Source organism: Phragmites australis, chromosome 2 (genome assembly GCF_958298935.1).
Source record: "Phragmites australis chromosome 2, lpPhrAust1.1, whole genome shotgun sequence".
Taxonomy (NCBI): domain Eukaryota; kingdom Viridiplantae; phylum Streptophyta; class Magnoliopsida; order Poales; family Poaceae; genus Phragmites; species Phragmites australis.
In genome coordinates, this window is record NC_084922.1 from 49,379,308 (window position 1) to 49,394,735 (window position 15,428).

A 15,428-nucleotide genomic window follows, 5' to 3' on the forward strand; every position below is an offset into this window, starting at 1 on the left:
AGCTCGGAATGGAAAATGAGAAGATCTGGGATTGGTTTGGTCTACCTTGAAGCACACACTTTCAACTAGGAGCAGTATATAACTATGCATATGCTAACTAACAAAAGCCAAATAAACATCAATTACTCATCACACAAGATAAATCAAGACACATTCCAACTTGAGTGCATTGACAACATCACAAAGAACAAAGAAAGATTTGAAGATCGCACAAGAAACTCATCCAAATGACAAAAACTCGAGAAAGAGCAAGAACATGTCACTTGTTATAAGAATATTGCAAAGCCTCGAAGAGAAGAATAGATTAGTCATAAATGAAAATGCAAAAATACAAAAGATACTCTCCATATGCTCTCGCTTAATGAATGCACATGTTACATTTTCTCCCCCTTTTGATACTTGTTATGATAATTTCTCCCTCTTTATTAATGCACACATTAAGGATAAAATATTATACAATGCATCAATATGAAATCTTAAATAGCTTTCACAAGTATACCATAAAGCATTTACAAAAGTTAGAATTATCAAAGAACTACAAATGTGAGAAGGTGGAGCCTACAATTGCATAGAGGCTCAAAAAGAGACAGTGACACAAAAATATAAAGCATTACAAGCTAAACCTGAAGAATTAGTTGGGACATTGAAGTTCACATAGCCGAATCATGTTCAAAGTGACCACCACATAAACATCCACTCGTGCTGAGGTAATACAAGCATTAAAAACTAGTCAATTTCAATCTCAAACTAGGCAAACAAGTGTTCTGGACATAGGGTTTTGCAAATACTTACATATGAAACTATGACTTTGATTGATCAAGTGGTTAAAAAGAATTAATATTTAGGCACATTTCTCTCTTTTTCAATTTATCCTTAAGTTTCCTTTTATCCAAACAAAATGTCGCGCGACTGGGTATGGCAAACACCTTGAGGCTTCAAGACAACCATATTGGATCATATTTTATCACAAGAGAATTGATTTTTCATGATTATTCAATTTACACAAGTTATCAAAATAGTCATAAAATCAAGTTAAGTAGTGCCTTTGCGACACAAGAAAACACACGTTCTCTTAAGGTTCTATCACGAGCTAAACATTTAGCATAGATAGAAAATATAATGTAATATTCTCTAATTCACTGTCTTTAACCAAGAAGTTTTAGAGCAAGATATTCATCAAACTAATCTTAACATAAGCATTGACTAAGCCTAAGCAATTATGAACATGGTGATCAAGAAAGTATTCATAGACTACATGATTTATAAAATCGTCAAATTTTATCTTAGGAAAAATTAGCTTGCTCGAGATATTTTATGTCAAAGCATCAAAAAAAGACTAAAATTAAAAGATTGTTCCGCACAACTACTCAACTTAGTCTAAATTCAAATCTAGCAAAACAAAATGCTAAAAACATACAAGTCAAAGTCAATTACTATAATTATCTTACATGAGAGATGTAATACAAATGCTCAAAAGTTAGATAGAATATTTACAAAAGCAACTCTCCCTTATACAATGATATAGGTATAGCACATTTCAAACTCTCCTCTCAAATAGGCAATATCTATTTGTATCTGGAGGCTTGGTAAATATGTCAGCTACCTATTGTTGGTATCAATGTAGCTCAACTCAATGTCTCCCTTCTTATTATGGTCTCTCAAAAAGTAAAATCTCACATCTTTGTGGGTTGTTGACTACTTATAGAACTAGTGTTGTCATACAAAAGTGTCATACTCTTAAAATCCAACCTAAAATCTCTCAAGGTAGCAACCATTCACAAAATCTATGAGCAACAGCTATATATTCAGCTTCAACAGTAGACTGTGCAATGCTAGACTGTTTGCGAGAAGACCAACACGCAAGAGAAGTACCTAAAATATCTCAAGGTAGCAACCATCCACACCGAGGTACTCTTCATGTCAATTCTACAACCAATAAAATTCACATCGGAAAAATCTCAAAGAGAGAGAAGAAGCGGCAGAATACCAAAGACCATACTCCAAGGTGTGCTTGAGGTATCTGAGTATGCATTTCACCGCTTGGTGGTGAGACATCCTTCGTGAAGCTTGTAAGTGCGCACACAAGCAAACGACGAAGTGAATGTCTAGTCTTTCCGCCGTCAGGTACAGGAGGGAGCCAATCATGCTCTTATACTCTTGATGGTCCACCCCCTCTTCATCTTCATCCGGATCAAGTATTGTCGAGGTAGCCATCGGTATGGCCAAGGACTTCACATGGCTTATGTCAAACTTCTTCAGTAAATTCTTAGTGTACTTCATCTGGTGAACGAATGTACCTTAGTTGCATTACTTGATTTATAGTCCGAGGAAAAAGTTGAGCTTGCCCATTATAGACATCTCAAATTCCCTGCTCATAGTTTCTATAAACTTAGCTACAAGAGCATGAGAAGAACCACCAAAGATGATATCATCCATATAAATCTGAATAAGTAGAAAATTATTGCCATACCCGAGAGAATAACGTTTTATCTACAGACCCCATCTCATACTCTAGCAAGAAAAACTTAAACCTATCATACTAAGTCTGAGGAGCTTGCTTAAGCCCATACAAAAATTTTCTAATCTTATACACTCTATGAGGGTATTTTAGGTGCTCAAAACCTAGGAGTTGCTTGACATAGAATTTTTCTTCTATGAAACTATTTAAGAAAGCACTCTTTACATATATTTGATATAACTTGAAACCTTAGGATGTTGTAAATGTAAGAAGAAACTTAATGGCTTATATCCTAGATACTAGTGCAAAAGTCTCTCCAAATTTTATCCTCTCTACTTAAGTGAAACCTTTAGCTATAAGTCTAGCCTTGTTTCTCATTATAGACTCATCCTCTCCCTGTTTGTTTTTCAAAACCCATTATGTGCCAATGGAGTGAACATTTGGAGTGGTTCTACTATGACCCAAATTTAGTTTCTATCAAAGTTCTTAAGATCCTCAAGCATAGAATTGACCTAACTCAAATCAGATAAAGCATGTCCAACATCACAGGGTTTAAAAGAAACAATAAATACAGAATCAGTGAAATGAGCATAAGAAACAGATTTGGACCTCGTTATCCTCTCACCAAGGTCACCAATCATTAGCTACGGGGGATGTTGTCACTGAATATGTTGAGGGGCTTCCCGCTGCGAGATGACCTCCCCCTGAAACACTGCTGGTGCACGTTCGAAAGCAGCTGAAGTGGAAGTAGAGGCTGCAGAATCCTCTACCGGTGTTGAGGAGGCAGGAACCAGTTTGGGAATGAGTGGAAGTAGTGGATCATCCTCGTTATCCCCGAAAGCTGGAAGGTCGTTGTCTAAAAAATGATTTTCGCTGATCCCCTGATCACCTGCACACTCAAAGATATGGCTAGCACAAGGGGTTGATTTATCAAAGATCACATCATAAGACTCCATGATAGTGTTAGTGTTAAGATTAAAGACCCTGTAAGAATGACCATAAAGAGAATACCTCAAGAAAATACCATCAGAAGAATGCGACTTGAACTTGTCAAGATTGCCATGCTTTAGGATGAAGTATCGACATCCAAAAACTCTCAAATATGAAACCTTCAACTTTCTTCCAAAATATAACTCATAAAAGTCAAATTCAAGATCAAGCACAAGAAAATTTAATCGGAGATGTAGCACGCCGTGCTAATAACCTCAACCCAAAACTTACTAGGAGTCCTATGCTCATCGAGCATCGTTATAACTATCTCCATTGTAGTGTGATTCTTCCTCTCAACCATACCATTCTACAGAGGAACGTGTGAGATAGAAAATTGATGCTCAATACCATGCTCAAAACAAAAAATATTAAAGAGATAGTTCTTGAACTCGATTATCACTACTAATTACTTTCAATGTACTAGGGATTTCTTTGAATAATCTCAAAGAAAAGCTCTGAAAGAGTGAAAATGCTTCATCCTTATTCACAAGAAAGAAAACCCAAGAGTTGCGAGATAAATCATCAATAATAGCAAGTACATACCACTTTTCACCCGCCGGATAAACCTGAAAAGGATCAACAGTGTTTATATAGAGAAGTTCTTCTGGTCGTTCAGTCATCACTAGATTAACTGGTGGATGAGAGATCACAACCATCTTGCTATGTCGAAAAAAAGCACCAACAAGGTTCTTCTCAAACTTGAGTTTGAGGAATCCTCGGATCAAACCTAGAACACTCAAACTAGTAAGCAAGTCAAAACTCATATGCCATGGTCTTCTATATCACATCCAAAGCTCAGAAGTAGGTTGAGCAATCAAATAATGAGAAGAACCAATAGACTCAGAAAAATTAGCTTCAAAAACTTGTACAGACATCCCCTTCGCTAGACTTTGTCAATACGCCGCTTTCATCAATCTTCATCTCTTGCCTTGCATGATCTCCACGTGTACCACTAGGATCATCTTTGACTCCGTCCGACCTCCTTGATCGTCTCACCAAGCACCCCGCTTAACCCCGATCACCCGTCGTCAATCGCTAAATTGCATCCATCACCTGTACACCATGAGACCAGTAAACATGCATCTTCAAAACCATATAACATCATCACATGTTAGTTCAAATCAAAATCAGGTTTTAAAAGATCATACATAACAAAAAAATATGAACATCGGATGGTCCGACGCTCACACTAGTGCAACATCAGACCATCCAGTGAGTACAATTTCACTGGAACCTAATTTACATTCCTCTCTGAAAAAATTAGTTCGGTGATCATAAAATCTCAACATCGGATAATCCGATAAACACCTCAACATTTGCCTCAGAACTAAAAGGCTTCGGTGATACTCTCCGGTGTTCACACGTTCATCACCGGATCATCCGGTGTGTACATCATCACTAGAAGTTAGTTTTTCAATCTCTCTAAAAAAATTTGTCCGGTGAAGCCTCCAGCGATCACCCGTGTATACACCGGATCATCTGGTGAGACTACCGCATCAGACTTTCATATTTTCACCATTCTTTAAAAAAATTAGTCCGGCGCTTACTTTCACTCACACCGGATCTTCCAGTGAATGAATTTTTCTCTGACTCTACGCTGAAAAGCTCCGGTGCTCACATCTACCATACACCAAACTATCCGATGAGATTAAAAACACTCACGCCAGACTATCATATGAGTGCAAGCTTTCTGCACCTAAACTCCGATACAAACTCTAATTATTTTTGACTTTGATTAAACAAAATCAACATTACAATATATATAATCATATATATGCTAACTAACAAAATCACACAAACATAAATCCCTCGTCCCACGAGATAAATCAAAACGGATCGCAATTTATTTTCTCATAGTACCTGACCAAAGTTGGCAGCTGGAGTACCTCGAATCTGATAGGCAGCAGGAAATTACGACTGACTGTCAATAGTGAGTACAACCGTACAAGTTGGTAAAATATTGAATGAGATTCATAAGAACTGTGGAGCTTACCGGATGATCCAAGGACTACTGTAACCTGGATTTTATCCAACCAATGCTCCTATATGTATTGTAATGCGAGCTAATCTTCAATGAAGTGGTATGAGTTCACTGTGTGTTGGGTTTTTATTTCTGACTGACATATTTTAGCTTGAGTGGACAGAGTGGTTCAGTCATAACGGAGGGAGGGAACCGCCCTTAATATATATCAGCCAGACCTACCAGGCATTGTTCAGATTTCACAAGTTGCCATGGGTGTCAAAGCATCATTGGCCTAAGATTTTGGCTGCCTAAAATTTATAACTTGGTCATTTTAGGTCATACATCCTGGGTCACGTAATAAGCACAGCACCACACTCGTGCAAACTGCAGCCTGCAGTAAAAAATAAAAACAAATGTTGCACAGGTTGCTGAATCTCCCATTGCGTTTCTTCACGAGAATACAACCTACTGTAGTTTCCTAGAGGTACAAGTAAAATAGCAAACAGTGAGGAAGCAAGCGGTGGTTTATGTCAAAAGTCCATTAAAGTCTTACTAGCAATTGTGCAGAGAGGACTGTTCAGCTGTCCCCTATACCTCAATCATATAAAGAACTTCCTAATTGCACAGTATGCACATAACACGATCGTCTTATATTATAAACAAAACCAAAGATGCATGTCTCCTGTGGATGCTCATCTTGTTTAAGTAGCAGAGAGCACATGGATCCTGAATCACAAATGTCGGGTGCCTTGTCCTGAAATCTGAATGGGACAGGTGGAATCATCGGCATTAAGCACCAATTGACCTGAGATTAACTACCCCTATGCCTTACTGTTAGTGCACCCACCTAGCGCTAGTGCTTCAGCATTATTAGGTGATACGGCACCCGGTGCCACCAAATACGCCATCGACACTAAATTAAGCTAGTTTCTTTTAGAACCGGACGGACTAAATTAAGCATATCCGCACGGTGTGTCATCGTTGCTTGCGTGAATGAATGAATAAATACGTGATTAGCAGGTGGCCGGCTGCTTGATCAGTCATTAACCAATCGATCAGCCAACCAACCTAGAGTCCTAGACTGATGAAGGAGTCGGGGTCGGCGATGGCACGTGGCACGTGGCACGTGGCGAGAATGCGATGGCACGCTGCCCCAGGACGCGCCGACCGAAAGTTGCTCGCCGTCGTCGGCGCTTGAGGTCACACTGATCCTCACCGGTGCAGCTCCTCTGCTGCCCCCCAGCTGAAGATTTGACCTTGGGAGCTTGCTCACGGCACTCATAGAGCAGAGTCAGATTCCCAAACGCCACACCTCTCTCTTTTCCGAAACGGAGAGGGGAGAGAGAGAGAGGAGTGAGCTGCACTCCTAGTCCTAAATTGCAGCAGAGCAGTTGTGCCATGGCATGGTTGCTTGCTCCCTTTTCCAAGACCACATCCATCCATCCGTCAGCCAGTCCGTCCGTCACATCAAATGTCAACCACAACTCGGGCCCTTTCGTCCCCAGCTAAGCAAAAGGCCACCATCACGAGAGACACGCAAAAAGTCCATTAGTAGGACAGCTCTAATAGCTAGCTCTACCTGTTAAAGTATATTTTTTAAAAATTTATATAATTTTTGTTGTTTCTAATTTTTTATACCTTACGAGGTATCGAGATAGAGCATATTTCGTGCTTAGAGTTTTTATTAAGAGATCTAAAAAATTCTCTCCACATCAGTAAAATAAAAAGTAGCAATTAACTCTTATCTTTGTATTTATTTATTTCTTTTTTCTTCGTATCTGAAAAATAAGAGGTAACAGCTAACTTAATCATTGAAACCGCCCCTCATCCTGGCTTGGTCTGTCCTTGCAAGCCATCATGATGCAATGCGCCATCGATGGATGGATGGATGGGCCATGCCGTGCCACAAGGAGATACTGGTTTTTAGGGGTCCTTCGTCAAGGACACAAGATGTTCTGTACTGCGTTCTCTCCTTCCTTCCGCCAACCACCAACGAATCTCCTTAGAGAAGAGATCTCCCCATGATTCGCGATGAAGCTCGAATCCATGCATTTCATCGGTAGAAATAAGCACAGATGGCCACATGCGGTTGGTTCACATGCGCTGAGCGGTTCGCTGCATTGTTTGGTTATCGTTCAGATCGTGCAATCCAATTGCGAGGCCATAAGATGAGTCTAGTACTCTGATACACGCTACCATGCATGGACAAATAAAATCTGCATCGATAGCCCAATGATAGACAAGTTAGGTTCTCTGAATGCCACCTGTGTGAGTCCTGAGGTCATCTGCTGATTATCAGTCAAATGATCAGCTGAAAAAAAAGAAACGAGTTCGAAAAGAAATCTCAACTTGTGTGTCCTTTCCATGCGAGCCTCTCAACTTTATGCTAGCTTGTGCAACTTGCGAGCTCAAGCCACTCTGAACCACCGAACTCTAATTTGTTGTTGCTTGCTGACCCTGCCAGGGTCTCTCTCTCTCTCTCTCTCTCTCTCTCTCTCTCTCTCTCTCTCTCTCTCTCTGCATGGGAGCAATGCCTGTTGAGGCACATGAGAGCGAGCATTTCAAGTGCAGGCATCGCTATGTGGTGGAGCCCATGGAGCGGCGGAGGAACAAAGTTAAAAGGAATTAGTGGAGTGGAAGACGAGACTTCCTTTGGAATGGATCGAATAGCTCTAGCTGCTGCTGCTGCACGAACTGAACCACTCCCTCTCCATTAATCCATTCATTAGTGGCAGTACCTACCTGTAGGGAAGGTGGTTGGGTTAGCTTCCCGCCAAGGGAATCCAAAAGAGGCCAAGAAAGATAAGTATTGCCCAGTGGGAATGGATGGAGAGCACGGTTCACCTTACCGACCCGAGCTCGGTAAAATCGAGCTCTGACGGTAACTGAAAATTCGCGGTTACCGTGATAATCGGTCAAAAATTTAAAAAAGTTTGGATAAAATTTATTTGGCAAAATTTGAAATTTAGAAAAAAAATCACGATTTTAGCCGTTCAGTAACTGATCGGTTTGGACCGGTTACCGAGCTATCGGAGGGTGAACTCCTCAAGTAGGGATCCGGAGGGACCTCTTTGAGATTCGACCGGGGTGATGATTATGAATCTGTTTTGCGGGTGAAATAAATGGGCGTAAATGCGATGCAGGTGGAATGCAAGGATCGGATGCAGAAGTAGTAAATGTACATGAGGTTTTTAGACAGGTTCGGACTGCACTGAGCGTAATACCCTATTCCTGTATGTATGCTATAAATACTCTGATAATGTCTCTCAGAGATGTTGCTGGTTACAAAAATATTTGTCTAGCCTAGAGTTTCGGGCTCCTTATTCTTCGTTTTGTCCTGGCTGTTGTTCCGTAACTTCCCTTCTTCACCTCTTTTTCCTTAACTTGTCTTCTCCGGGGAGCTCGCCCGCCCTTAAATACCTGCCGGACGATAGCGTATCCAGAAAGGGAGGGCACGAGTTTCGATGCACCATAAATGAAAAGCAACCATCATGGGCTTGCTGCGCGAAGTGACGGAGAGGGTTGAAAACGCGCCTTCGTCCGGTCTTGTTCGTCATCATGTCGTTCTGCAACGGGCGCCGTGGAGAGGGCCCACCGGGCAGCCACTGAACAGCCCAGCGTGCCCGCTCGGTCAGAGCGAGTCTGACGCAGCAGGGTAGCAGGCGGGGTGCCTTGGGCCTCGCGATGTTATCTCGAGGCGCGCCGGATGACGTGGGATGTGACCCGTGCATTGAATGTCCCCACGGCTCCCTACCAGGCCGTGGCAGGGACTGACAGCAAGCGTGGAGGAGCAGTTGGAGGTGACAGGCCACGCGCCCTCTTAAATGCAGCATCAGACCTTTCACTGGTTAACACCACACCGCTGGATCTCTACGGGGGCCACCGGTGAAGGACTTCTCAGGCCGTTGGGGAACCAAGTGCTCGGGGGGTCATTGTTCACAGCCCCGAGCACTCTCTCCCGGATATGCCCTTTCTTGGTCCTCAGGGAACCGAGTGCTCGGAGGCCACTGTTCACGACCCCGAACACTCTCTCCCGGAACTGACTGTTCGGGTCCTGGCCCCCGAGCACTCTCTCCCGGAACTAATTTCCCTTGAGTCCTCGGGGTACTCGGGTGCTCGGGGGCCACTATTCGAAGCCCCGAGCACCCCTTTCCCGGTACTTGGCTTTCCTGTTCGTCGGGGGACTTGAGTGCCCGAGGGTCACTGTTTACGGCCCCGAGCACTCTCTTCCTGGCACTTGATTTTCTCGGGTCATCGAAGAACTTTGGTACTCAGGGATCACTGTTCATGGCCCCGAGCACCCTCTCCTGGGACTTAGTCTTCTCGGACCTCGCGAAGGTGATTCCGCGAGAGGGCGTCACGTGGCAAACTGTTGATTTAGCCTCGGGACTCGAAGACCCTTGGTTCCTGTGTCACCGACACGAACGATTTTTGTGATTTATCGAGCGGTTTTCTCAAATTTTCCGTATTATCGGTAACCGCTCGGTTTTCTCGATTTACGAACGGTTTTATCGATTTTCAGTGAAGTTCAACAAAAAATCTAAAAATTATTTCAATCTTGTAAAATCAATAATTAATTCATCTTAGCTTCAAATAAATTGAAACAAATTTTGTTAGTTTCCTTCTAATATGATCTACATTATAAAAGTATTTATACTCATAAACAAGTTCAAAATTTTCTGTGAGAAATTGTATTTGTTAAACCAAGTTAAATGCATAGTTTACTCTTTGCTAATTTAAAAATTATGAAACTAATTTTGTTAGTCTTCTTACATGATCCTATGTCTTTTAAAAATACATGAACTCATGAATTAGTTATTGTAACATGCATGATTGTGTAAATGTGTTGCGACTAGATTAATTCATAACTAACCCATCACACCTCAAAAATTAGTGAAACCACTTTCATTAGTTTATTTATACTATAATTTATGTAGAAAAAATAATAGTAGACATGAAAAAGTTAATTACAGTGCTGTTTCTTAACATATTTACTTTATGCTTGTGAACTTTGTAAAAATCATAGAGAAATTAATAAAACTCTAAATAAAGTGAAATCAATTTTAAAGATCCTCTTAAGATACGTTTTACACAATAAAAATATGTGTTTGCATGTTAAACTTTTCCTTAACTTGAGTTAATAATTAAGCCGCACGCTTCAATTTTTTTCATTTTTTTCAAACTTACTCCCTATAGAATATGATGCAAACGACATTATTTTAGAAAAAAAAATTTCACAGAAGGTCTTAGAATTGTGTCTAGTTTTTTTAAAGATTTTTTTTTTCGAATTTTTTAAATTCAAATTCGGTTAACGTTCGGTTTCTGAAACCGAACCCGACCGAGAAGGACGGTTATCGCGATTTTTGCTTGGTTACCATCGGTTTTTTAACCCTGATGGAGAGTCTGTTGGGGAATGGATCCACACATGAAAGCAACTGAACAACACGGTCATGTCTGATAACTTACTCGGAGCGGTGAAGGTAGCAGAAGGTAGAAGAAGAAGGGTGTGTCGATGGCCGTCGCCTGCTGCAAGCGTCTGGGTAGCACTTTCTGGCTATCATTAGCAACACTCAACACCCACAGTGTGCGAGGGGGGCACAGGTTGCCTGCAACAGCAAGAGCGATCGAGCTGCATCTGTTCTGCAACCAATGGACTCGGTTGAGCTGTGTTGCTTGCTTGGCGTCAGGATCCTGGAAATTATTGACCGGTTGGTTGGCTTGCAGAACGAGAACAAAAGGAGTTCCATGCACGAAATGGAATCTGAGTATTAACATGTCCTGCATGAATTAGAAGATGCTGTCCATTTGTTTGGTTACTGCAGCAATAGAATGTTATTATGTCTGAAGAAAAAGTGCACCAGCAAGTCTCGTTTTCAAGATCTGCAGCCACTTTTTCACGTGCTAAATACTAGTTCTGCACCAAACCCTTGACTAGGGACGAATGCGGTCTACCGCCATTCAACGAGTGGTAGGTTCGATTCATCGAACTGCTAGGTTAATGCATAGCCCCTAATATTTTTTCTATCAAGGATAGGAAAGAGCAGTAGAAAAGAGAGGAAGAAGGATGTGAGAGAGGAGGAGATGAGCCTCTCTACAGGCTCGTCTTTGAGTTTTAGATATTTTTCTATGTATTTTAAATTATTTTAGCCGATTTATCAATATAACTATTATTACTTTCGCTTTTTTTGAATTTCGCAAAAAAATAATATGCGTACATATATATATATATATGTATCTGTATATATATGTATATGTATATATACAGATACATATATATATATACATATACATGAAACCTATATAAATAATAGCTATAGTGCCTTTATCCTGAAATTGCTCTAAATCTCATCCTTTAATATATGTAATAGGTTAGGACGCCTACTGTTTTTCTTCGTTTGGGGGGGGGGGTGTGGAGGGGGGACGCAAAAGTGAAGTGCCCATCTCGCAGGTCCATGCAACATCAGCCATGGGCCTGCATCAGAGCTTGAAACGAAAAGGAGCACGGCCCATCAAGTCATCTGCTGACAGATGGGTCTCATCTGTCAGCACCACCCCGCCCCGCCAAATTTGGGCTCCGCTCCGAGAAGCCCACGCCGTCGCGTCTCGCGCGCGCCTCCTTGCTAAGGCCGCTGGGCGACGAGGCAATCATCCCATGTTCCGGCTCCACCCCCCCCCCCCCCCCTCTCGCTCCCGCTCTCCCTCCCCTTCGCCCGCGGAGACGGGGTGCGCGGCCTCGACCGACAGGGCTGAGCGGTGGCGGCGGGGGCGGGGGCGGGCGCTGGGGCACAGCGAGGCGTCCACAACCGGGCTGCTGGCGGTGCGGCAGCAAGGGCAGGAGGCGGAGTCTGTGGCGGCGGCCGCAGGAATGAAGCGAGGGTGCAAGGTGGCCCCGGTGCCCAAGGAGCAGGGGGAGGCCGCGCCGGCGCTGACGATGCCCGGCTCTCCCAGCTTCAGGTTCTACTGCCAGAAGACGGCGTCCGTCGACGCGCTGGTGGCCGACGCCGACGGCGGCGACAGCGACGGGTCCGTCAGAATCACGGGTACCTAACAGCTCTTCTCTTCCTGAATCATGCCTGATCTTTACACTATTCCTTCAGGAATTGAATTGTTTCCTGTGAAATTCTTATTACCACCCTTCGCCTCCTCCGCAGAGACGGCTCAGGCGCCCAAGACGAACGAGCTCACGGTGAAAGGCATTGAGGTAGTTCCACCATTGATGCATGAGATGAGCACCTAATGATAGATTAGAAAATTAAGCGATACGCTTGGTATCTGACTCATACGATACACAAACATGCAGGCGTCCAAACCTAAAGTGTAAGCGGAAGTGAGAAGAATGAGGACAACTCAATCGTATTCATCAGAGGCTTACGCCTTTTGTACAAGTACATCACGGTCATGGAGCTAACTAATCTAGCTACATTCAAGGAGAGCCGCAGGACGTGTGAAACTGCTTGCTAACACCCCCCCCCCCCCCGCAGTGTGAGCGTCGTTGCCGGCGACGCACAGACTGTCTCGGAACTCTCTGAAGCTTGCCGTCGGTAGGCCCTTAGTCATCACGTCGGCGAGCTGCTGTGTCGTGGGTACTTGAAGAACTTGGCATTGGCCAACAGCGACCTTTTCCCGGACGAAGTGCACATCGAGCTCAATGTGCTTGGTGCGTTTATGGTGCACTGGGTTGGAGCTCATGTAGCAGGCGGAGACATTGTCGCAGAAGACGATCGTGGCCTTGATCAGTGGGCAGTCGAGCTCGCTGAGGAGCTGCCGGAGCCATGTGCACTCAGCCACAGCGTTTGCAACGCCGCGGTATTCAGCTTCGGCGCTTGATCGGGAGACCGTGGTTTGTCGTTTTGACGACCACGAGAGGAGGGAGTCCCCCATAAACACGCAGAATCCTGAGGTCGAGCGCCGGGTGTCAGGGCATCCGGCCCAGTCTGCATCAGAGTAGGCGACGAGGTCGGAGTTGTTGCTGTGCCGGAGATGAAGCCCGAGCGCCGTGGTGCCGCGGACGTAGCGGAGAATTCGCTTGACGAGGCCTTGGTGCGCCGTTGTGGGGGCGTGCATGTGAAGACATGCTTGCTGGACGGCATACTGCAGGTCGGGGCGAGTCATCGTCAGATACTGAAGCGCGCCGACGAGGCTTCGGTAGTCTGAGGCATCCGCAGTTGACAGAGGGGAGCTAGCGTCGCTGGAGAGCTTGCCGGCGGTGTCGACGGGTGTGTCGCAGGGCTGGCAGTCTGTCATGCCGGCGCGATCAAGCAAGTCGAGGGCGTACTGCTGTTGTTGGAGGAAGAATCCATCGGCGTTGCGCTGAACCTGGATGCCGAGGAAGTAGTGGACGGCCCCCATGTCTTTGAGCTTGAACTCGGCGTTGATGGTGCTCACGACCCAGCGCAGCAGCTCGCTGGAGGAGGCTGTGAGCACGATGTCGTCCACGTAGAGGAGAAGGTGCACAGACTCCTTGTTGCGGCGCAGAACGAAGAGGGAGCTGTCAGAGCGTGTGGCCCGGAATCCCATCGAGCCGAGGAATGTCGCCAGCCGCAGGTACCAGGCCCTGGGCGCCTGCTTCAAGCCGTAGAGGCTCTTGGAGAGGCGGCACACCAGGTTCTGGTTGTCGGTGAAGCCGGCGGGTTGTCGAGCGTAGACCTGTTCGTCGAGGACGCCGTGAAGAAAGGCGTTGTTGACGTCGAGCTGGTGAACCGGCCATTGGCGCTGCGCGGCGAGAGCGAGCACCGTGCGCACTGTGGCTGGTTTGACGACCGGGCAGTACGTCTCGCCGTAGTCGATGCCGGCGCGTTGGGTGAAGCCGCGGACGACCCAACGTGCCTTGTACCGGTCAAAGCTTCCATCTTCTTTGAATTTGTGACGGAAGATCCACTTGCCGCTGACTATGTGAGCACCATGGGGACGGGGAACGAGCTCCCACGTGTTATTGGCGAGCAGGGCATCAAACTCGGACTGCATCGCCTTGTTCCAGTTGGGATCCTTGAGCGCCTGATTCACCGTGCGCGGGATGGGCGAGATGGTCGTCGTGGTTGCTGTCGCGGCATAGCGGGGGTTGGGCTTGAACGTCCCCACACGCGCCCTGGTCACCATGGGGTGAGTGGCTTGAGGGGCGGCCGGGGCTGGTGACGAGGTAGGAGCCGCAGGATCTGGTGTCGATGACGATGTACTGGGCGCCGGATTTGGTGTTCGTGGTGAAGCCGACGGGGAGCCGTGCGCACCGTGCACTGGCGAGGGGGATCGTGGCGAAGTGGACGGAGAGCCGTGGGCAACTGGCGCTGTTGGCGACGCTTGTGGAGGTGGCTCATCTTCTGTTGCGCGAAGATCCGGACGCCACGGATCGTACGCACAGGATGCTGGAGAGTTTGTTGCAGTGCCCGATCGAAAGGGGAAGACTGTTTCGTCGAAGTAGACGTGCCGGGAGGTGAGCACTTTCCGCGTCGACATGTTGTAACACCGGTATCCACGGTGATCCTGCGAGTACCCAATGAACACACAAGCTGCAGAGCGTGGTGAGAGTTTATTAGAGCTTGTGGCTTGGGTGTTTGGGTAACACAGGCAACCGAAAACCCTTAGTGACATGTAGTCGGGATCAGTGTGGTAGAGTAGGGAAAATGGCGTGGACAATGATCGGGGTTTGCAGGGTTTGCGATTCAGAAGATAGGTCGAGGTGTGGAGAGCTTCGACCCAGAAGACGGGAGGAAGAGCAGCGTGAAGAAGCAATGCACGAACGCCCTCATTTAAAGTGCGCAGGATCCGTTCAGCTTTGCCGTTCTGCTGAGAAGTGTAGGGGCAGGAGAGCCTGAGCAGAACGCCGTGCGTGGAGTAGAATCGACGAAGGACAGAGTTGTCAAACTCGCGTCCATTGTCTGTTTGGAAAGCGCGAATGGAGCTATTGAACTGCGTACGAGCATAAGCATGAAAAGACATGATATGTTGGGCAACGTCAGATTTGTGGCGCAGGGGGAAAGTCCAGACGAAGTGTGTGAAATCATCTAGCAGAACAAGATAGTA

General features: G+C 45.3%; 1 protein-coding gene across 1 annotated transcript; it reads left to right on the plus strand.

Moving 5' to 3' along the window:
• The first annotated feature begins 11,877 nt into the window (after positions 1-11,877).
• LOC133908310 (uncharacterized) lies at positions 11,878-12,868 on the plus strand. The gene is made up of 3 exons (XM_062350300.1): positions 11,878-12,451; positions 12,509-12,612; positions 12,712-12,868. Exons 1-3 carry the CDS (start codon positions 11,878-11,880, stop codon positions 12,730-12,732), a joined length of 699 nt encoding a protein of 232 aa, XP_062206284.1. The 3' UTR covers positions 12,733-12,868.
• The last annotated feature ends 2,560 nt before the right edge of the window (positions 12,869-15,428 follow it).

Coding starts and splice junctions, on each gene's coding strand:
- LOC133908310 (XM_062350300.1), top strand. CDS start 11,878: ATGGGCCTGCATCAGAGCTTGAAACGAAAAGGAGCACGGCCCATCAAG. Junction 12,452..12,508: donor CGGGTCCGTCAGAATCACGG/GTACCTAACAGC, acceptor CTATTCCTTCAG/GAATTGAATTGTTTCCTGTG. Junction 12,613..12,711: donor TCACGGTGAAAGGCATTGAG/GTAGTTCCACCA, acceptor ACAAACATGCAG/GCGTCCAAACCTAAAGTGTA.